Below are 19,038 nucleotides of genomic sequence, written 5' to 3' on the forward strand. Positions count from 1 at the left end.
CGTTATGAAGTGACGTTATGTAGTGACGGTATGAAGTGACGGTAGGAAGTGACGGTATGAAGTGACGTTAGGAAGTGACGTTAGGAAGTGACGTTAGGAAGTGACGTTATGTAGTGACGTTATGAAGTGACGTTATGTAGTGACGTTATGAAGTGACGTTATGTAGTGACGTGATGAAGTGACGTGATGAAGTGACGTGATGAAGTGACGTTATGTAGTGACGTTGAGAAGTGACATTATGAAGTGACGTTATGAAGTGACGTTATGTAGTGACGTTGAGAAGTGACGTTATGAAGGGACGTTATGTAGTGATGTTGAGAAGTGACGTTATGAAGTGACGTTATGTAGTGACGTTGAGAAGTGACGTTATGAAGTGACGTTATGTAGTGATGTTGAGAAGTGACGTTATGAAGCGACGTTATGAAGCGACGTTATGAAGCGACGTTATGAAGGGACGTTATATAGTGACGTTATGAAGTGACGTTATGTAGTGACGTTAAGAAGTGACGTTAAGAAGTGACGTTAAGAAGTGACGCGTGAAGTGACGCTATGAAGTGACGCTAAGAAGTGACGTTATGTAATGACGTGATGAAGGGACGTTATGAAGGGACGTTATGAAGTGACGTTATGTAGTGACGTTAAGAAGTGACGTTATGAAGTGACGTTATGTAGTGACGTTATGAAGTGACGTTATGAAGTGACGTTATGAAGTGACGTTAAGAAGTGACGTTAAGAAGGGACGTTATGAAGTGACGTGATGAAGGGACGTTATGTAGTGACGTTATGAAGTGACGGTATGAAGTGACGTTATGACGTGACGTTATGAAGTGACGTGAACACCATCTAAAAGCTGTAAACCCCGCGATGACGCCACGATTAAACCGCCGTTTTTGCAATCTCATCGCATAAAACTGCATAAATATCCCACATATTCCATCACATTTTTTAAGAAAACATGACGCATAATTAAGGATTTTTGCCCACAACAATCACAAAAAAAACTCCAAAAAGCATTTTTCTGCAAGAACTGATTAATGAACGTACGTTACATTCGAGCCGTTGCCAAATGAGTTGCTCCAAAGCTAATTAAGACTATCAGCTCCACACAACTCTCTCTGTGTTTCTCAGTCTGACTATGTTCAGAAGATTGTGGCGTCCGAAGACTTTCCCGCGCAGAAGCTCGAGTGAAGATAACGACCTCTTCTGAAGAGTCCGTCTTGTTTTTTTAATCCTCCGTGTCCTCCTTGGCTACTAGCAGCTGCGTGGAGGAGGGGGGCAAGATCACGGAAGGCTTGTATCATGTGGACACGCTGACAGATTTGTTGTCATTACTTAGAATTCCTCAAGGGGGCGACAGAAACTACGCACTACAGCGTTAACCTTCGACCCATTTTCAATCAGAAATTGGGGTTTCTTTCAACCAAATGTTAAAACAAAATAACGTGGACGGTTCCATATGACGCTCTTCACAAGTTAAATACATGATCAGTTCACTACTTTCATTGAATTTGGGCGTTTTATTCAATTTTATGGCATCTACAGAAACATTTATAATAGAACGTTGACAAAAATGTCCAAAAAAAGTGACAAAAACATCAGGAAAAAGTGACAAATGATGGGAAAATTTTCAAAAACGTCACAATAAGTGGATAAATAATGAGAAAAGCTTAAAAAAAACATCAAAAAAGTGCAGAAAAATATTGACAAACTTCGAAAAAAGTGTCGCAAAAGACGACTTGTACTTGACCTCGATGTTTTAGATATCTTCATCTTATAGAGAATAAATGTTATAACCTTAAAACACACTTCATTCAAAGTGGACAGAAACTAAATAAAACTATCAAAAGCCTTCTTGGTTCATCTTTCCACTGTTCCAACAATCACCACTCTGGTTTGGTTGAAATAAACCCTTAATTCACCCATTTACATGTGGAGATATGCTGGCTCTATACACGCTAAAAGTCCTGATTATTTACATGGAGTCTGGTGGAAATATGCTGGCTCTACACGCTAAAAGTCCTGATTATTTACATGGAGTCTGGTGGAAATATGCTGGCTCTACACGCTAAAAGTCCTGATTATTTACATGGAGTCTGGTGGAAATATGCTGGCTCTATACACGCTAAAAGTCCTGATTATTTACATGGAGTCTGGTGGAGATATGCTGGCTCTACACGCTAAAAGTCCTGATTATTTACATGGAGTCTGGTGGAAATATGCTGGCTCTATACACGCTAAAAGTCCTGATTATTTACATGGAGTCTGGTGGAGTTTGGTGATGGTGATTTCGGGGCTGTTTCATGTTAAACTAAAAGGTCTATCTCTGTAGGGATCCTTTCATAATGTTGTCAGACACTTAGAATAATAATCTGAGTCTGTCAGCAGCAACAACAGAACTTTTAGTGGACGGGAACTGACGAAAGTGAACATTTGTCCTGCAGGGTTCTCACTCAATACTGGACCAATTTCAAAGATTCTTGTTCAGGCACTGAGACGCAAAAAACCTGGGAAAATACAGTCCAGGTTGAAAAACTGTAATTCCTGAACAGAAAAAAAGAATCAGACGGCTTCAGGACTCGAGCGCGTCCACGGCTCTCTCAGCCTCGCCCTGATGGCTCTTCATCTTGTGCGTTTTCAGACAGTGGCTCTGCGTGAAGGCCCGGTCGCAGAGCGTGCACTTGTACGGTCTCTCCCCGTTGTGCGTCCTCATGTGGACGTTCAGGTACTCTTTGCGAGCGCACGCTTTGCCGCAAACGGCGCAGACAAACGGCTTGGCGCCCGAGTGCGTTTTCTCGTGACCCCTGAGAGTGGACATGGACTTGAAGGTCCGCCCGCACTCGGAGCACTCGTACGGTCTCTCCCCCGTGTGGATCCGCATGTGTCTCGTCAGGGCGCCCAGGGAAGACAACCCTTTCCCGCATTCGCCGCACACCGTCTTCTCCTCGCCGTGCGTCTTCATGTGGACGCGCAGCTCGCCTCCCGTGTGGAACGCTTTGCAGCAAACGTCGCAGAGGTGGCTCCGGGCTCGCTCCGTGTGGATCTTCGCGTGGTCTCTCATTTTCGCGGGAGTCAGAAAGCGCCTCCCGCAATCGGGACAACTGTAGCGCCGATCCCCGGCGTGAGCCATCTTGTGCAGCGACAGCGCTCGGAAGTGGCTGACGGATTGGCCGCACACGTCGCAGCGGAACGGCTTCTCCCCCGTGTGCTTGGCGCCGTGGACCCTCAGCAGGGACTTGGAACTGAACGACTGTCCGCAGACGTCGCACTTGTGGGGTTTCTCCTCCATGTGTTGGAACCGGTGCGCGCTCAGGCTGGATTTAAGCGTGTACGCTTTGCCGCAGACGTCGCATTTGTGCGGCCGCTCGCCCGTGTGCAGACCGGCGTGCCGGCGGAGGGTGATGGCGGAGAGGAAGGCCTTCCCGCAGACGTCGCAGCTGTGCGTCTCCTGGTGACTTTGCAGGTGACTCCTCAGCTCCTCCGCGGACTCCGAACGCTGTCCGCACACGCCGCAGAGCCTCTCGGGCTCGCCCACGTGACTCACGGCGTGTTTGATCAGCATGCTGGTCGACCCGCGCAGAGCGTGGCACACTTTGCACGACACGGGGGCGCCGCCGCGCGTCGGTTCCCTCTTCTTCTTTTTGACTCCGAGCGCCGTCGGCCTCCCTCTCCTCTCGACAGCTTCGCTCTCCTTTGGCTCCTCCTCGTCATCTCCTCCTCCTGGTTTCCACTCGCCATCGTCATCATCATCGTCGTCTCCGTCGTCCCGTTCGCTGTGAGCGGCAGAAGAAAGGGCAGCGGAGTCGTCTTCTTCTGAGGTCCCGGGTCCGGGCCGTTGTTCCTCAGTTTCCGTCTGTTTTTGCCGCCTCGTGCTGCGGGACGGACCCGCCGCTTCGTCGCTCTCCTCTCTCCCTTCAGTTCCGACAACAGTCCTGTAGGAAGAAAAATAGAAAGATCTGTTAGAATCCCACAGTAGCGTCTCAAAGATGAACACTGAGCTCCACATTTGAGTATTTTGTACAAGAAGCGAAGAGAGTAAACCCGTCTAGATTGTAACAGACGCTGTGAGACGCTGGTTTACCTGCCGTAATCTTCCCTGTTGACATCACTTCCTGTGTCCCCGACGGCTTCCTGTTCTCTCTGCTGAGGGAGAGGAAGTTGCTCCGTGCTCGTCAGGGACGTCTTCGCTGCCTGGAAGAAACCAAACAATTGGACTTTTTTTTTTTTTTTTAAAGCTTTAGTGCGTAACGTGTTTTATGTTAATGAACGGCACGGCGCCAAGCTAGTGTCTTTGCTTTGTCTTGCTCTGATTGGCTACCCTGCGGCTAGCAGAGTAGCCAATCAACAAACGTTTTGTGGGTTGTAAGTGGTTCGCAATCTCTGGGCGCGCTCACCGCATTGCAGCCTCGTTTTTTTATTCAGTCTCCGGCTCCGTCCCGCTCCCTCTCACCCGCTCCCTGCTGATTTCCGTGCTTTATTCCGTCCCTTTCACGTTACCAACAGTCAAACTGACTCGGGAGTCCCGAAAGAATTGTCACCCTAGGGTTCAGGTGCATTTTGGGTGTTTTGCTATCTCGAGGCAGCGGGAAGTGATCGCGCCGGCGACCAACAAAAAGCATTGCAGCATTTTTATAATGAGATTGGTCACACTATGGTTTGGACCAATCAAACGCGTAGCGTCCCCTAGCAGTAACATTAGCTAACGCTTTTTGCTGTGCGTGTGTCTCTGTGTGTGTGCGTGTGTGTTTCCATGCATGTGTGTGTGTGTGTTTCTGTGTGTGTGTGTGTTTCTGTGTGTGTGTGTGTCTCTGTGCGTGTGTCTCTGTGCGTGTGTCTCTGTGCGTGTGTGTTTCCATGCATGTGTGTGTGTGTGTGTGTGTCTCTGTGTGTGTGTGTGTCTGTGTGTGTGTGTGTCTGTGTGTGTGTGTCTCTGTGTGTGTGTGTGTGTGTTTCCATGCATGTGTGTGTGTGTGTGTGTGTTTCTGTGTGTGTGTGTGTCTCTGTGCGTGTGTCTCTGTGCGTGTGTCTCTGTGCGTGTGTGTTTCCATGCATGTGTGTGTGTGTGTGTGTGTCTCTGTGTGTGTGTGTGTCTGTGTGTGTGTGTTTCTGTGTGTGTGTCTGTCTCTGTGCGTGTGTCTCTGTGTGTGTGTGTGTGTGTGTGTGTGTGTGTGTGTGTGTGTGTTTCTGTGCGTGTGTGTTTCCATGCATGTGTGTGTGTGTGTGTGTGTCTCTGTGTGTGTGTGTGTCTGTGTGTGTCTCTGTCTCTGTGCGTGTGTGTGTGTGTGTCTGTGTGTGTGTGTGTGTGTGTGTGTGTGTAAAAGGAGTTTGTGTGGATTTTTTTTCCAACCTTTAAAATATTTCTGTCGTCCTCCAATGTTGAACCCAAAGTCCCGCCCGTGTTCGGCGTGCTGAACGTACCTTCACTCGGACGTACAGGGCCGACCTTCCTTTCCCCGTGGATCTGATGGACCTTCTGATGTCCTCTGGCGTCAGCGACGGGGCCGCCAGCGGCCTCAGTTTCCTGTTGGCGTCGGTGGTGAAGGCATCAAACGGGCCAATCAGCTGAGGGAAGGTGGACCTCAGCAGGTCCAGGAAGTCCGCTTCCTGTAGGCCTCGGGGAACCCGCAGATGCTTCATCGGAGACTTTAACACTGACACACACACACACACACACACACACACACACACACATACATACACGCGCACACATACACGCGCGCACAAACACACACAGACGCACAGAGTCACAGACACACAGAGACACACACACACACTAGAACACAGAAACACACACACACTAGCAGAAACACAGACACACAGAAACACAGACACACACACACACACTAGAAACACACACAGCACACACGAAACACACACACAGAAACACACACAGACGCACAGAGTCACAGACACACACACACATACATACATACACACACAGAAACAAACACACACACACACACACACACACACACACACACAGACAGACACACACACACACAGTCACATAGTTGATGTTACTTTGATTTATTTGTATGTTGTCCCAAACCAAACATCTTTACGTCATATTTGTCGTGCTGGTCTGTGTGAGCGGACCTGTGACTCTTCTGTTGGACTCTTACCTCCTTTCAGCAGCGTCGTGGTCTGAGCGTCCTTTAACAGACAGACTCGGAGAGCTAGCGCCTTCCGCACTTTCTTCTTCTGAGTCCGACCTCTGCAAGAAAATCTTTACTTTGGTTTAAAAGAGAGAAATGTATACGTGCATGATTTATGAATCTGTGTGTGTGTGTGTCTCTGTGTGTGTGTGTGTGTGTGTGTGTGTGTGTGTGTTTCTGTGTGTGTGTGTGTGTGCGTGTTTCTGTGTTTCTGTGTGTGTGTGTGTTTCTGTCTCTGTGTGTATGTATGTGTGTCTGTGTGTGTCTCTGTGTGTGTGTGTGTGTCTGTCTCTGTGTGTGTGTGAGTGTGTGTCTCTGTGTGAGTGTGAGCGTGTGTTTGTCTCTGTGTGAGTGTGTGTCTCTGTGTGTGTGTGTGTGTGTGTGTGTGTGTGTGTGTGTGTCTCTGTGTATGTATGTGTGTGTGTGTGTGTGTGTCTCTGTGTGTATGTGTGTGTGTCTGTCTCTGTGTGTGTGTGTGTGAGTGTGTGTCTCTGTCTCTGTGTCTGTGTGTGTGTGTGTGTGTGTGTCTGTGTGTGTGTGTGTGTGTGTGTCTCTGTGTGTCTGTGTGTGTGTGTGAGTGTGTGTCTCTGTGTGTGAGTGTGTCTGTGTGTGTGTATGTGTGTCTGTGTGTGTGTCTTTGTGTGTGAGTGTGTGTGTGTCTCTGTGTGTGAGTGTGTCTGTGTGTCTGTGTGTGTGTGTGTGTGTGTGTCTCTGTGTGTATGTATGTGTCTGTGTGTGTGTGTCTGTGTGTGTGTGTGTGTGTGTCTCTGTGTGTGTGTGAGTCTCTCTGTCTCTGTGTGTATGTATGTGTGTCTGTGTGTGTCTCTGTGTGTGTGTGTGTGTGCTGTCTATGTGTGTGTGTGTGTGTGTGTGTCTGTGTGTCTGTATGTGTGTGTGTGTGTGTGTCTGTGTGTGTGTGTGTGTGTCTCTGTGTGTATGTATGTGTGTCTGTGTGTGAGTGTGTCTGTGTGTCTGTGTGTGTGTATGTATGTGTCTGTGTGTGTCTCTGTGTGTCTCTGTGTGAGTGTGTGTCTCTGTGTGTGAGCGTGTGTGTGTCGAAACGTATGAATACATTCATACACATTGTGAATTATTTCCTGTAATATCTGGACAAACAACCCCAAAGAGACACTAAATCAACGGGAAAACAGCTTTCATATTGTTGACATTGTTTTCAGAGGAATGAGGCCCAAACCCTCCCCCACCAGATGCAGCACGTGGCCCTAAGTCAAGCCGAGGGGAAAACCCTGACATCATACCTGAGCCTTGTGTCTGCTACGTGTTGCCCAGGCTCCGTCGGATCCTCCTGGTCTAGACCGGTGCTCTGTGCCGCCTCCTGGTCTAGACCGGCGCTCTGTGCCGCCGCCTCCTGATCTAGACCGGTGCTCTGTGCCGCCTCCTGGTCTAGACCGGTGCTCTGTGCCGCCTCCTCTGCACACTCTTCACCCTCCTCTTCCTCGGCGGGGTCGCAGGCGTCCGGGTTCCCCTCCTCCTCCACATCTGAACAGAGACATAAACGAAGCGATTCATGAGATTCCTCGTCATTAACATATAAAATCTCTTTATTCATGGGAAGGAAATAATAACAGGTTTTTGGGGTGTGTTGCCCCGGCCAGTTTTGATTATTCCATCCCCTGTAAATTGTAAAATGTGACTTTGAAAATACACGCGATAACATTTTGGGCCCTATTTTAACGATCTGAGGTCACGGCGTGAAGCGCCTGGTGCAGGTGTGTTTAGGGCGTGTCCAAATCCACTTTTGCTAGTTTGACGGCGGAGAAAAAGGGTCCGTGCGCCGGGCGCATGGTTCAAAAGGGTTGACCTTAGTGTCTTCATTAATCAGAGGTGTGTTTTGGGTGTAACATGCAATCAACCAATCAGAGATCATCTCCCATTCCCTTTAAAAGCCAGGCGCGTTTGGACCTTGGAGCATTGCTGTTATGATGGAGGATTTGCACCGTAATATTTGTATATTTGTAATCTTCTGCATGTGTGTGTGCTGCTGTGTGTGTGTGTAACAAGCATAGTGTGCACGTGCTGTGCACGAGCCTAGGAGCATTTTACTAATGCTCTGTTAAAATAACAATGAAATGCTGCGTTATTGACTTTAGACCAGGTTTTTGTTGGTCAATGGTGCCATCACTTGTCACTGTCTCAAGATAGCAATACGCCCAGAATGCACCTGAACACACCTCCCTGTAAGACCAGCACGCCCAGAATGCACCTGAACACACCTCCCTGTAAGACCAGTACGCCCAGAATGCACCTGAACACACCTCCCTGTAAGACCAGTACGCCCAGAATGCACCTGAACACACCTCCCTGTAAGACCAGCACGCCCAGAATGCACCTGAACACACCTCCCTGTAAGACCAGCACGCCCAGAATGCACCTGAACACACCTCCCTGTAAGACCAGCACGCCCAGGATGCACCTGAACACACCTCCCTGTAAGACCAGCACGCCCAGGATGCACCTGAACAGACCTCCCTGTAAGACCAGCACGCCCAGGATGCACCTGAACAGACCTCCCTGTAAGACCAGCACGCCCAGGATGCACCTGAACACACCTCCCTGTAAGACCAGCACGCCCAGGATGCACCTGAACACACCTCCCTGTAAGACCAGCACGCCCAGAATGCACCTGAACAGACCTCCCTGTAAGACCAGCACGCCCAGAATGCACCTGAACACACCTCCCTGTACGACCAGCACGCCCAGAATGCACCTGAACACACCTCCCTGTAAGACCAGCACGCCCAGGATGCACGTGAACACACCTCCCTAAAAAAACTACTTAAATGTATTTCTCCAAAAAGAAAAAGGAGAAATAAACAAATACAGTCAACATTATAACAGCAAAAACAAAGGTAAAAAAAAAAGACTGGAGAGAGAAAAAGAAGTTGGTTACCCTTTAGGGGACTGATGGTGTCAGCTGCCGTCGTATAAACGGATGTCTGCTGCTCTTCCTCTTCCTCCTTGGGCCGTTCCCATCCTCCAGATGACTCCTCCTCTTCTTCACACGCAGGTTCATCTGGATCACAGAGAAAAAGCTTGAACATGTGAACCGAGAAACACACCGCACGCCGTTATCACAAGCTATTTTCATTTTCGGCGCCTATGTCATCAGATCTGCCCGGACCGGCGCTAATCATTACTTCCACTGCATTTTATTTATTTTTTTATTTTATAGCATTTGAAAAAATATGTTTAAAAGGTTATAAAACTGTATCCTGACTAAACGTTGACACGAGCGAGTCTGTGATCCACTCAACATGCTCTGATCTTAACTATTGGTCAAAATAATTCATACGTTCTGCTTTTTTTTCACAAAAGTGCACACTTTAAATGACATAAAGTAGTACATTACACACACTTTCATGATGTTAGTTACAATCTGGCATTAAAAAGTGACTCTAAACATACCGTAGTAGCCTAAATATGGTCAGGTTTTACATTTGGTTTTTGGTTGTCGAACTAAACGAATGTTTAAAAGGTTTTAAAACCGTATCCTGACTACACTTTGACATGAACGAGCGCGGTCATTCCGGCGTCTTCCTCTATTTCTTCCACGATACGAGAGCGTTGTGTGTCGAGCCAGGCAGGTAATCGCATACAGTACGGCCGCAGCGCAGCCAGATACTTTACAAAATAAACCACCCAGGTTTATGGTGAGTTTGGCTGTCTTGACTTCTCAGCTGTGTGTAGAGTGAGACACGCGATCAGTCACACGGAGGGAGAGGCTGTGTCTCAAACCGCCTACTTGCACACTCTACTAGTGTAGATAACGTCAGAGCACTGAAAGTACCAGGATGACCCCCTAAAAACAGTCAAAAAGGTTCAGTGTGGAACGATGGACCCTACTCGCACTAAACGGGCGCCATCTTGACTACAAAGCGGAAAGGGGAGGGACCAGGGACGTCGACCGGCAGCTGATTGGACGAACGCGTCACGTGGGTCTGGCTTCTCCCGGATTTCACAACAGACCATAATGGTGGCTCGTTCAGAATACGAGCTCGTATTTTACAAGAAACGTGTTTCTGAAAACATTTTAAGCGAGAAACAGGCCGTGCAGTTGCTGAAGTTTTTTTGATCGACAAAGGTCAGTTTAACAGATTTTCATCAGATGTTGAGAGGCGGCGAGCCGAGCCGACCGCTCGTCATTTCCGGTAAGTGTTTTAACGTAAGTGGTCCTTTTGGGACAACGCTAACCATCGAAAGTGGGCACTACGGCAGGAAGTGGTCAGTGCACGGCAGGAAGTGGTCAGTATGCGGAATGAGACCCAGCCTCAGAGACATGCACGCGCAAATAGGTTTGACTGTATTCTTGCACGTCTTATATCGCTTTCTCACAGACAGTTTAAGCCTAAAAGCCCTAAAAAAGTCAGAATAATAGTTCCTTAGCCATCATAGAAAACAATTGCAAAAAAAAAAAAGGTTGCAAAAGCAACAAAAGCATCGCAAAAAAACGTGGCAAATAAACATTGAAATTAGTGCTGACATTTTTTGAAAAGGTGCCCAACAAACGTCGAAAAAAAGTTGCAAAAACATTGAAAAAACGCCCACATTTTTTATGAAAAGGCGCCCAAAAAACATAAAAAAACGTCGGAAAAAAGTGGCAAAATAATGAAACTCAAACTTTCGATGCTTCTGATTGTTATTCAATTGTTATTGTATATTTTTTGTAAATTTGTAAATGTTATTGTATTGTTATACTGCATACTTCACAGTATTTGTTTTATATTTCTTACTGTCCTTTCTGTTTTTATTTATTTATATGTTAAGTGAGTGTTGTACTTTAAGAGCAAAGATTAACCGGAGTCAAATTGCCTGTTTGTTTATGCAAACCTGGTCAATAAAGCTGATTGTGATTAAATCAGCAGATTTTTGAATGGAGTTTGGTGCACTGTACTCTGTTCATAGTGTTATTTACTGCTGAGTAACGTTTAAATGGTTATAAAATAAAACTCCCGCTATAGATGCTTCCGATATTAAATCAGCAGATTTTTTGAATGGAGTTTGGTGCACTGTACTCTGTTCATAGTGTTATTTACTGCTGAGTAACGTTTAAATGGTTATAAAATAAAACTCCCGCTATAGATGCTTCCGATATTAAATCAGCAGATTTTTGAATGGAGTTTGGTGCACTGTTCTCGGTTCATAGTGTATTGTTATTATTATTGTCCACCTGTCCTGCATAGAGTGACCCGAGGCTGCAGGAGAAGCTCCAGCAGCCTCCTCTGCCGCTCGTTCTCCTCCCTCAGACCCGAGGTCTCCTCCTCGTATCCAGCCAAAGTTCTCTCGACCACCGCTAAGATTTCATGCGCGGCGGCTGTCAGTTTGTCCGCGACGATTGCTCTCAGAATCTCCGCTTTAGACAGATTATAGTCCACGGAGGAAACTAGCATCACATTCACCGCCATTTTCTTTAGTCTCACGTTGGACAGACAACTAATGCTGTCCGACGGAAACAGCATTCCTAGACAAAAGGTTCCGCTTCTACAGTGGCAGTGGCACCATGGGTGTATTAAGAGAACAACACCGCCACCTTGTGGACGAGTTTTCCCTTAAAAAATAATACAGATTACTGAGTGAAGAACAAAATAAGAACACTACAATACATCAAACTAAACTGCTATTCATTTATTTAAAATGCAACACTTTATATATATATATATATATATATATATATATATATATATATATATATATATATATATATATATTTATAAAGTGTTTTTCTGTTACATTGTTTCAGTAAATCAGACACTGATGGTGCAGTCAGGGGCGTCACCAGGAATTTTGGGCCCCATGACAAAAAATTTAACTGGGCCCCCTCTGTGCAGCTGTTGTCACCACATCTTTAGGACCTAACTGTCCCATCAAAAGCTTTACACAACTCTAATTAAAGGCTTGCAACTGTCTTGCTTCTTGTAGTTCAATACAGTTAATATTGTCTGTATCTTACATGCAGGCTCAGGTAAGATACTCACTGTTTCCAACTGTCCAGCATCCAGTACAGACAGTAAGTAGGTTGTTGTTGTTTTTTTATTTTATTTCATAATGATCATTATGTGAGAAAATAATTGTTATTAATGTGTTTAAGGTGTGTATTTCTGTCATTAATAAATATTTCATTTTCTTTTTTGTAATGGTAAAAAGAGCAAGAGAGACAGAGAAATCCCCACAGACTCCCTGCTATGATGCTAACTGGCGTGTCATTGAACACAATGTTGCTCCCCTTCTTCACTGGGACAGGGAGGGGCTCAGTTAGGGGGAGACTGGGGTGCTGCTGACTCATCTGTTAAGTCTGCTAAAAGGGGCAGGGACAATGATTTAATAGGAATATCTTGCTAAACGTTTCCCTGCACTGATTAAATGGTGATTAAATGTAGGCTAACACTAGTCTGTAGCTAGCTAGCTTATTTCACTATGGACATTAAGCCAACAGGTTAATACCACTCACAGACTACAGGCTACCTGCCTTTCTTGGTGAAAAACTGGGTTACAGTTTGACACCCTTTCCTTCGTCTTTCCTCTCTCTCTTTTCTCTCTTTCCTTTTTTGAAAACCAGATTACGTTACTTAGTAACATCGTGGTCACTGTAGTTCTGGCGCATCTACTGACTGCAACTAAACACCGTCACTGAGTGCGCTAAGGCAGGACCAAACCATTTCATGCAGATACAGGGGGGTGGTCGGTCAATATGGATGTTTACTTTTTGGTCAATGGGGATATTTAACTTTCACGTAAAAACAAAGAGATCATTAATTGTAATATATATATATATATATATATATATATATATATATATATATATATATGGGCCCTTGAAATTGTCCTAACTTTTCCCCCCTATACGGCGCCCCTGGGTGCAGTGCTGTAATGTACCTCTTTATAAAGGATTTTTCTCAGTCAGGGAGTACAGTGCTCTCTACTGGAACTGGTGGTCTCAATCAGATCCCAGGGGAGAGGAAATGAAAGCGTTTGGTATTGGGAGATAGACGTGAGCTTTGGTCGGGCGATCTAGTGACAACTGTACCGTGACTGTAATAATCATGGGTAAAAGTACGGATGGAGATAGTGATAGCATGACATGGCAGGATGTAAATAATAAGAGGAAGGATGGGTGCGATAGCTCTGGAAGTTCAAACTGTGATGTAGAGGTGGGCGACGTGTCCAAAAAGTCTGCAATGTTGAATGTGAGACAGGAGGATGAACACACTGAATGGAAAATGGGGGGGAGGGGGCATTTTCATCCGTTGAAACTAACGAAAGCAATTGAGAAAGAAATGGGTAAGATTAAGTTCGCCAAATATTTGAGTAATAGGAGGCTGTTGGTCTTTGCTACAGACCGCCAGCAAAGAGATAGATTTCTCAGGGCAGAAACACCTAATGATGAAAGAATCAGTGCTCATATCCCAGGGAATGCAGCAAAGCTTACAGGTGTTATTTCAGACGTACCTTTGGCAATGACAATGGCAGAGTTAATTCAGGAAGTAAAAGGAGGGCAGGTGGTGAAAGCCACGAGACTGCAATCACAAAGAAAAGGGGTGAAAACTGATAGCCTATCAGTAGTCCTTGAGTTTGAAAAAGTCATGCCAAAGAGAGTAAGAATGGGATATATGAGTTAGGATGTAAGAATGTTTATTCCAGCGCTGTTTAGATGTTTCAAATGTCAAAGGATGGGACACAATGCTGGACAATGTAAAGGAAAACAACGATGTGCTAGATGTGGAGGTGACCATGAATATGGTAAATGTGGTCAGGATATGAAAGTTAAATGTTGCAATTGTGGCGGTGAACGAGGCAAGCTAGAGAGGTACAGAAATATAAGTTGATTAATCAGGTTTCTTATGCTGATGCAGCAAGAAAAGTGAAGGAAAGTGACCTGTGCAGACCTGGTGAACAACTGAAAGGTAAAGGATTTGGTTGGACTATTAATGCAGTTGCAGAAGAGTACGGATTAAATAGCATAGACTATAGACCAGCTATTGTATGGGGTAATGTTCTTCCGTGGATATTTCCTGTGCCCATTGTGGACTTGAAGCTACTAGAGAAGAAGAAAGAATGGAGTGAAAGTAATGTGGCTAATATTGGATATTTGGTTCAAGATTATGTGAGGAGGTACTAATACAACTATATGCTAATTTTTACAGATGGATCAAAAGATCCAGGGAGTGAACATGTAGGTTCGGGGGTGTATATACCTGAGTTTAATGTAGTTACATGTAAAAGACTTAATGATAAATTATCTGTATATACAGCAGAAATGGTTGCTATTATTTTAGGGCTACAGTGGATAGAGGAGGTGAGGCCAGACAGAGTTGTCATTTGTTCGGATTCTGCTGCAGCCCTGCATAGTCTCACAAACGGTGAGAGATGATCTACAGACTGAAATGTGTACAATACTGTTGAGAATACAAAGAGTTGGAGTTGATGTGAGATTTGTTTGGGTCCCTGCTCATGTTGGTGTTGAGGGGAATGAAACAGCAGATGGGACTGCAAAGACAGCGTTGACATTAAAGGATGGTGAAATACTGAATGTTCCCTTTGGTGAAGGAGAGGCCAAGTCATTGATTAGAAAAGCAGTGAGTGATGTATGGCAGAAGAAGTGGGACACAGACACTAAAGGGAGACACTATTCCAGCATACAGAAATCAATTAAGGTGAAGGGTTTCAAAGGGAAATGTAGAAGAGATGAAGTGGTCTTTTCAAGATTAAGGTTTGGACATACTGGCTTAAAATCTAAGCTTTGTTTAATGGCAAAATGTATGTCTGATAAGTGTGAGGTCTGTAATGTTCCTGAAAATGTCGAGCATGTCATCCTGAAGTAGTAAATATGATTTAGAGAGGGACATCTTGCGTGACAAGATATATGAATTAGGACGGGGATGGAATTTAGCAGGGATTTTAGGGATAGGTAAGGACTCAAGGGAGTGCTGCAAGGTGTTATTTAGTTTTCTTAAGTCTACAGGATTAGATCGTAAAGTCTAGTTTTTTCTTCTTTTTTTTATTATTATTATTAAAATGAAACCTGAAGTACTAAAGCCTTGATATTACATACTCCGGTACAGTAGGTGGCGGTATGCACCTAAATAAGTTGGTTGCGATCCGCCATTAAACGTAGAAAAGAAAAGAAAGAAGGGAGTACAATGGTGGGTGTCAGTACCCGATCCGTAACGCCTGTAAGATCCGTTCTGCGCATGCGCAGAAACTCAACGTGTTTTACGACACTGCCTGATCAGTTCTACGCTTGCGCGAACACCGGCAAACTTCCCAGCTCTATGCACGCGTTGGCGTAAGGATGTTTGGACATTTCTGGTTACCAGAAGAAAACATTAGACAGTGACAGTCGACCGTTATGGCAGAGATGACGTTTACAAGGTGTTTGCTGGAGTTTCCTAAAGTATCTGTTAATGATATACGGAGAGTCGTCCGGCCATCCAGTACGTCACCACGTAGCAAATGAAATAAAGGCTTCACATTTTACGTTTCATCGTTTCTTTGCAACTTTGAAGGTAATTTGCTAACGCTAGCTAGCCTGAGCTAGAAGCCTTGCTTTGGTGTTTTAAGTCATGACTCCGTCCTGCTTCAGGTTAATCATGCTTTAAATAAAGTTTAAGCATGTGTATACCTCTCACTTCATGTGTTTGTACTTCTATGAAAGTATCAGGTAAAAACAGGGCTACAAATGAGATCTCTGTGAGCGACCAGCTAACTCCTAGCTAACTATTATGTAGCTCAATGCTGGACATTTCACCCCAACTTCCGGTCACTTTACTGTATTTGTATTTGTTTAGTATTTGGTTTAGAAGCCTTTATTGGTGATTTTTTACGGTACAAAGTCCTGCTACATAGCGGAGCATATATAGCTAGCTATATATGCTCCGCTATGTCGCGTTAGCATGCAGCTACAACAGTTAGCTATGAGTATGCTAACGTTAGACTGTAGTGGAACGAAGCAGCACTTTCTAACGTCAAAAATCGCAGATAAAGGCTTCTGAACCAAACACTACACAATCGGACATGTTTCAGCAGGAATGTGACCCGGAATTGGGGAGAATTTAACAACATTGCCAGCTAAGATGACATGTTTACTGCCGTTAGCATGTAGCTACTATAGTGTTTACTGCCGTTAGCATGTAGCTACTATAGTGGTATACAGCAGTGGTGGCTGGAAGAGCTGTCATCCCGTCTTCAAACGGACACGCATTAATAATAGACAGTCTATGGTTATCAGTCAAGACGAAGTATTAAAAGTAAAAACATTAACATAAACAACACAACAACGACGTCGCTACACGGTTTTGGTTCAGTGACAAGTCTCGATTGTTTGTAGCTATGACTATTGTATAATAAAGATGTGCATGCGTGGTACAAATCGCACAGGGACATTGTTAGCTTTCTACTACGTAATTATGCGCAGAACGGATCTTACAGGCAGTACGGATCGGGTACTGACAGTGGGTACATTATTGAAAAAAGGTTTGAGAACATTGACGTCGAGAGATGTTGGCCGGGTTGTGGCTGGGACGTAGAACTTTCCATTCAGAAACTAGCGTAGTGACGTAACGTCTTTGTGTGAGAAAGTTTGCGGTGTTGTGTTTTGTTTGTGTTTGCTTTGTTTTGCACAAATAACAACTCTATTTCAGAAGGATTGTTAGAAGTAGGATAGACTAAGTGGAGAGAGTATTTTGCGGGAGTATCGGCCGACGGCCTGTATAGGTCCGGTATACGATACAGTTGCACATATTTTATATCATGGCAGGCAATCAGGAACATAGTTGTTGTAGCATGGATAAGTTGGATCCAGAAGATGGGAACTGGCAGATAAGGAGGATAAATAAAGCAAAGCGGGTTAGAAGAGTTAAAGAGAGTGAGGAGAAATGGAATATATAAGAACCAGGAGTGAAGAGTTTGGATCCATTCAAATCGACGAAAATAATTAAGAATCAGGTTGGCAGGATTATAAATGATGGCAATGTATTGATTGGATGTAACTCTGAAGAGCAGATTGAAAGAGCTTTAAAACTGCAAGCTGTTGGAAAAACAGTGGTGGTGAAGGTGGTGAAAGTGGGTGAACAAGGAAGTAAAGGAGAGATTTATGGGATTTCTTTAGCAGTTGAGATGAAGGAGCTGGTTAAAAATGTAAAAGAAAAGTGTGATGCTGTTCAGAGTGCAAAGCGTTTAACCAAGGGGGTTGAGAAAAAAGAAACCGAGTCAGTTTTGGTTCAGTTCATCACAAAAGAGTTGCCTGCAGAACTATACTTTGGATATATGAGTTACAGGGTAAGAGAGTTCATTCATAAGCCAATGAGGAAAGGGAAGGAGTACTATTGACTCTATCATATGTCTTGAGGATGAAATAAGAAAAGCACAGATAAAGAAAGAGACTGTTGTGGCAGTATTTTTAGATGTGGAAAAAGCATATGATATGTTATGGGTAGAGGGTCTTTTAATCAAGATGCATATGCTAGGAATTGGGGGAAATATGTTTAACTTGGTAATGGACTTTTTAAATAATAGAAGTATTCAGGTGAAAATAGGGACAGAAACATCTAGGTGTTTGGTATAAAATGGGACACCTCAAGGTAGTGTTATTAGTCCATTGCTGTTTTTTCTAATGTTCAGCCAGGAATTGGGAAGTCGCTATTTGCAGATGATGGTAGCCTATGGAAAAGGGGGAAAATATGAAGTATACTCTGAAGAAGGTGCAGGAAGCTCTAACCCTAGTGGAGGATTGGGGAAGGAAATGGGGGTTTGTATTCTCTATTGAGAAGACTAAGGCTATGTTTTTTTTACCAAGAATTGAATATGGGTGTTTGGTTTATGGATCTGCAGCCAAGTCAGTTTTAGCTTGATTAGCTATAGTCCAAGCTAAGGCACTGAGAATATGTACAGGAGCTGTGGGAGCTTCTCCAGTGTGTTCCTTGCAGGTAGAAACGGGAGAAATGCCACTCTGGTTGCGGAGAAAGCAACTTCAGGCTAATTATTGGGTCAACTTGATGGGTCAAAGGTGTGATCACCCAGCTAAAATAACAATTCAGAGAAGCTGGGAGAGAGAGGTGGCAAGAATTTCAAGTTTTGGATGGACAGGGGAGACAGTGGCACAGGAAATGTCTATTCATGACAAGAACTTTTGTCCTGGAGTACTGTGGCCATCAGTTCCTTTATGGCAATTGGAGGTCCCAAAGACTGATTTAGAGATACTTGGGATTAAGTCAGAAAATCCTGAATCAGTTTTGGTGCGTGAATTCCAGTGTCACATAATAGAAAGATATCAAGAACACATATTAATGTTTACTGATGGTTCAAAGGATCAAGAAACAGGTGCTACAGGAGCAGCTTTTGTTGTTCGGAGGTGGAATACCCAAGCGTGTAAGAGAACCTCACATTTCCTAAGTGTGTTCACAGTGGAGTTATATGCAATCCTGAGGGCAGTACAATGGACTGAGCAGATTCAGAACCAGAAAGTGTTGATATGTACTGACTCTGTGTCAGCTATCAATAGTATTGGGAAAGGGTCACCAAAGAGTTGACAAGACCTTGTGTATGATAGTCTTCTGGCAATTAGAGATGTGAAAAGGAGAGGGGTGGAAATATCATTCATTTGGGTCCCAGCTCATGTAGGTATTGCAACAAATGAAAAGGTTGATCGGCCAAGGAAGCTGCTCAAAAGGAAATCATAGATGTCAACATTAATCTATCTAAGGCGGAGGGTAAAAGTATTGTGTGGCAGGAAATGCAAAAAAATGGCAACAGCTCTGGGAGCAAGAAAACAAAGGGAGGCATCTATTCTCAATATCTAGGGAAGTAACTGACTCAGTTAATGTTTGTAAAAGAGGGGAGGGTAGACATAAGGAAGAGGTTATTATTTCTAGAA

General features: G+C 44.6%; 1 protein-coding gene across 2 annotated transcripts; it reads right to left on the reverse strand.

The window, feature by feature from the left end:
• Nucleotides 1-969: 969 nt before the first annotated feature.
• LOC144513323 (uncharacterized) lies at nucleotides 970-11,585 on the reverse strand. 2 transcript variants are annotated; one of them, XM_078244366.1, is made up of 7 exons: nucleotides 11,341-11,585; nucleotides 9,064-9,186; nucleotides 7,412-7,652; nucleotides 6,120-6,223; nucleotides 5,416-5,648; nucleotides 4,079-4,188; nucleotides 970-3,929 (listed from the first exon to the last, which is right to left on the reverse strand). In XM_078244366.1, the coding sequence occupies exons 1-7, from the start codon at nucleotides 11,573-11,575 to the stop codon at nucleotides 2,570-2,572; spliced, it is 2,406 nt and encodes an 801-aa protein (XP_078100492.1). In that variant the 5' UTR covers nucleotides 11,576-11,585; the 3' UTR covers nucleotides 970-2,569. The 2 variants fall into 2 exon arrangements, with proteins under 2 accessions (XP_078100492.1, XP_078100493.1); XM_078244367.1 differs by having other exon boundaries at nucleotides 971-3,929; nucleotides 6,120-6,211.
• Nucleotides 11,586-19,038: the final 7,453 nt, after the last annotated feature.

The sequence above is a fragment of the Sander vitreus genome, unplaced genomic scaffold (genome assembly GCF_031162955.1).
Source record: "Sander vitreus isolate 19-12246 unplaced genomic scaffold, sanVit1 ctg215_0, whole genome shotgun sequence".
In the NCBI taxonomy this organism is placed as follows: Eukaryota; Metazoa; Chordata; class Actinopteri; order Perciformes; family Percidae; genus Sander; species Sander vitreus.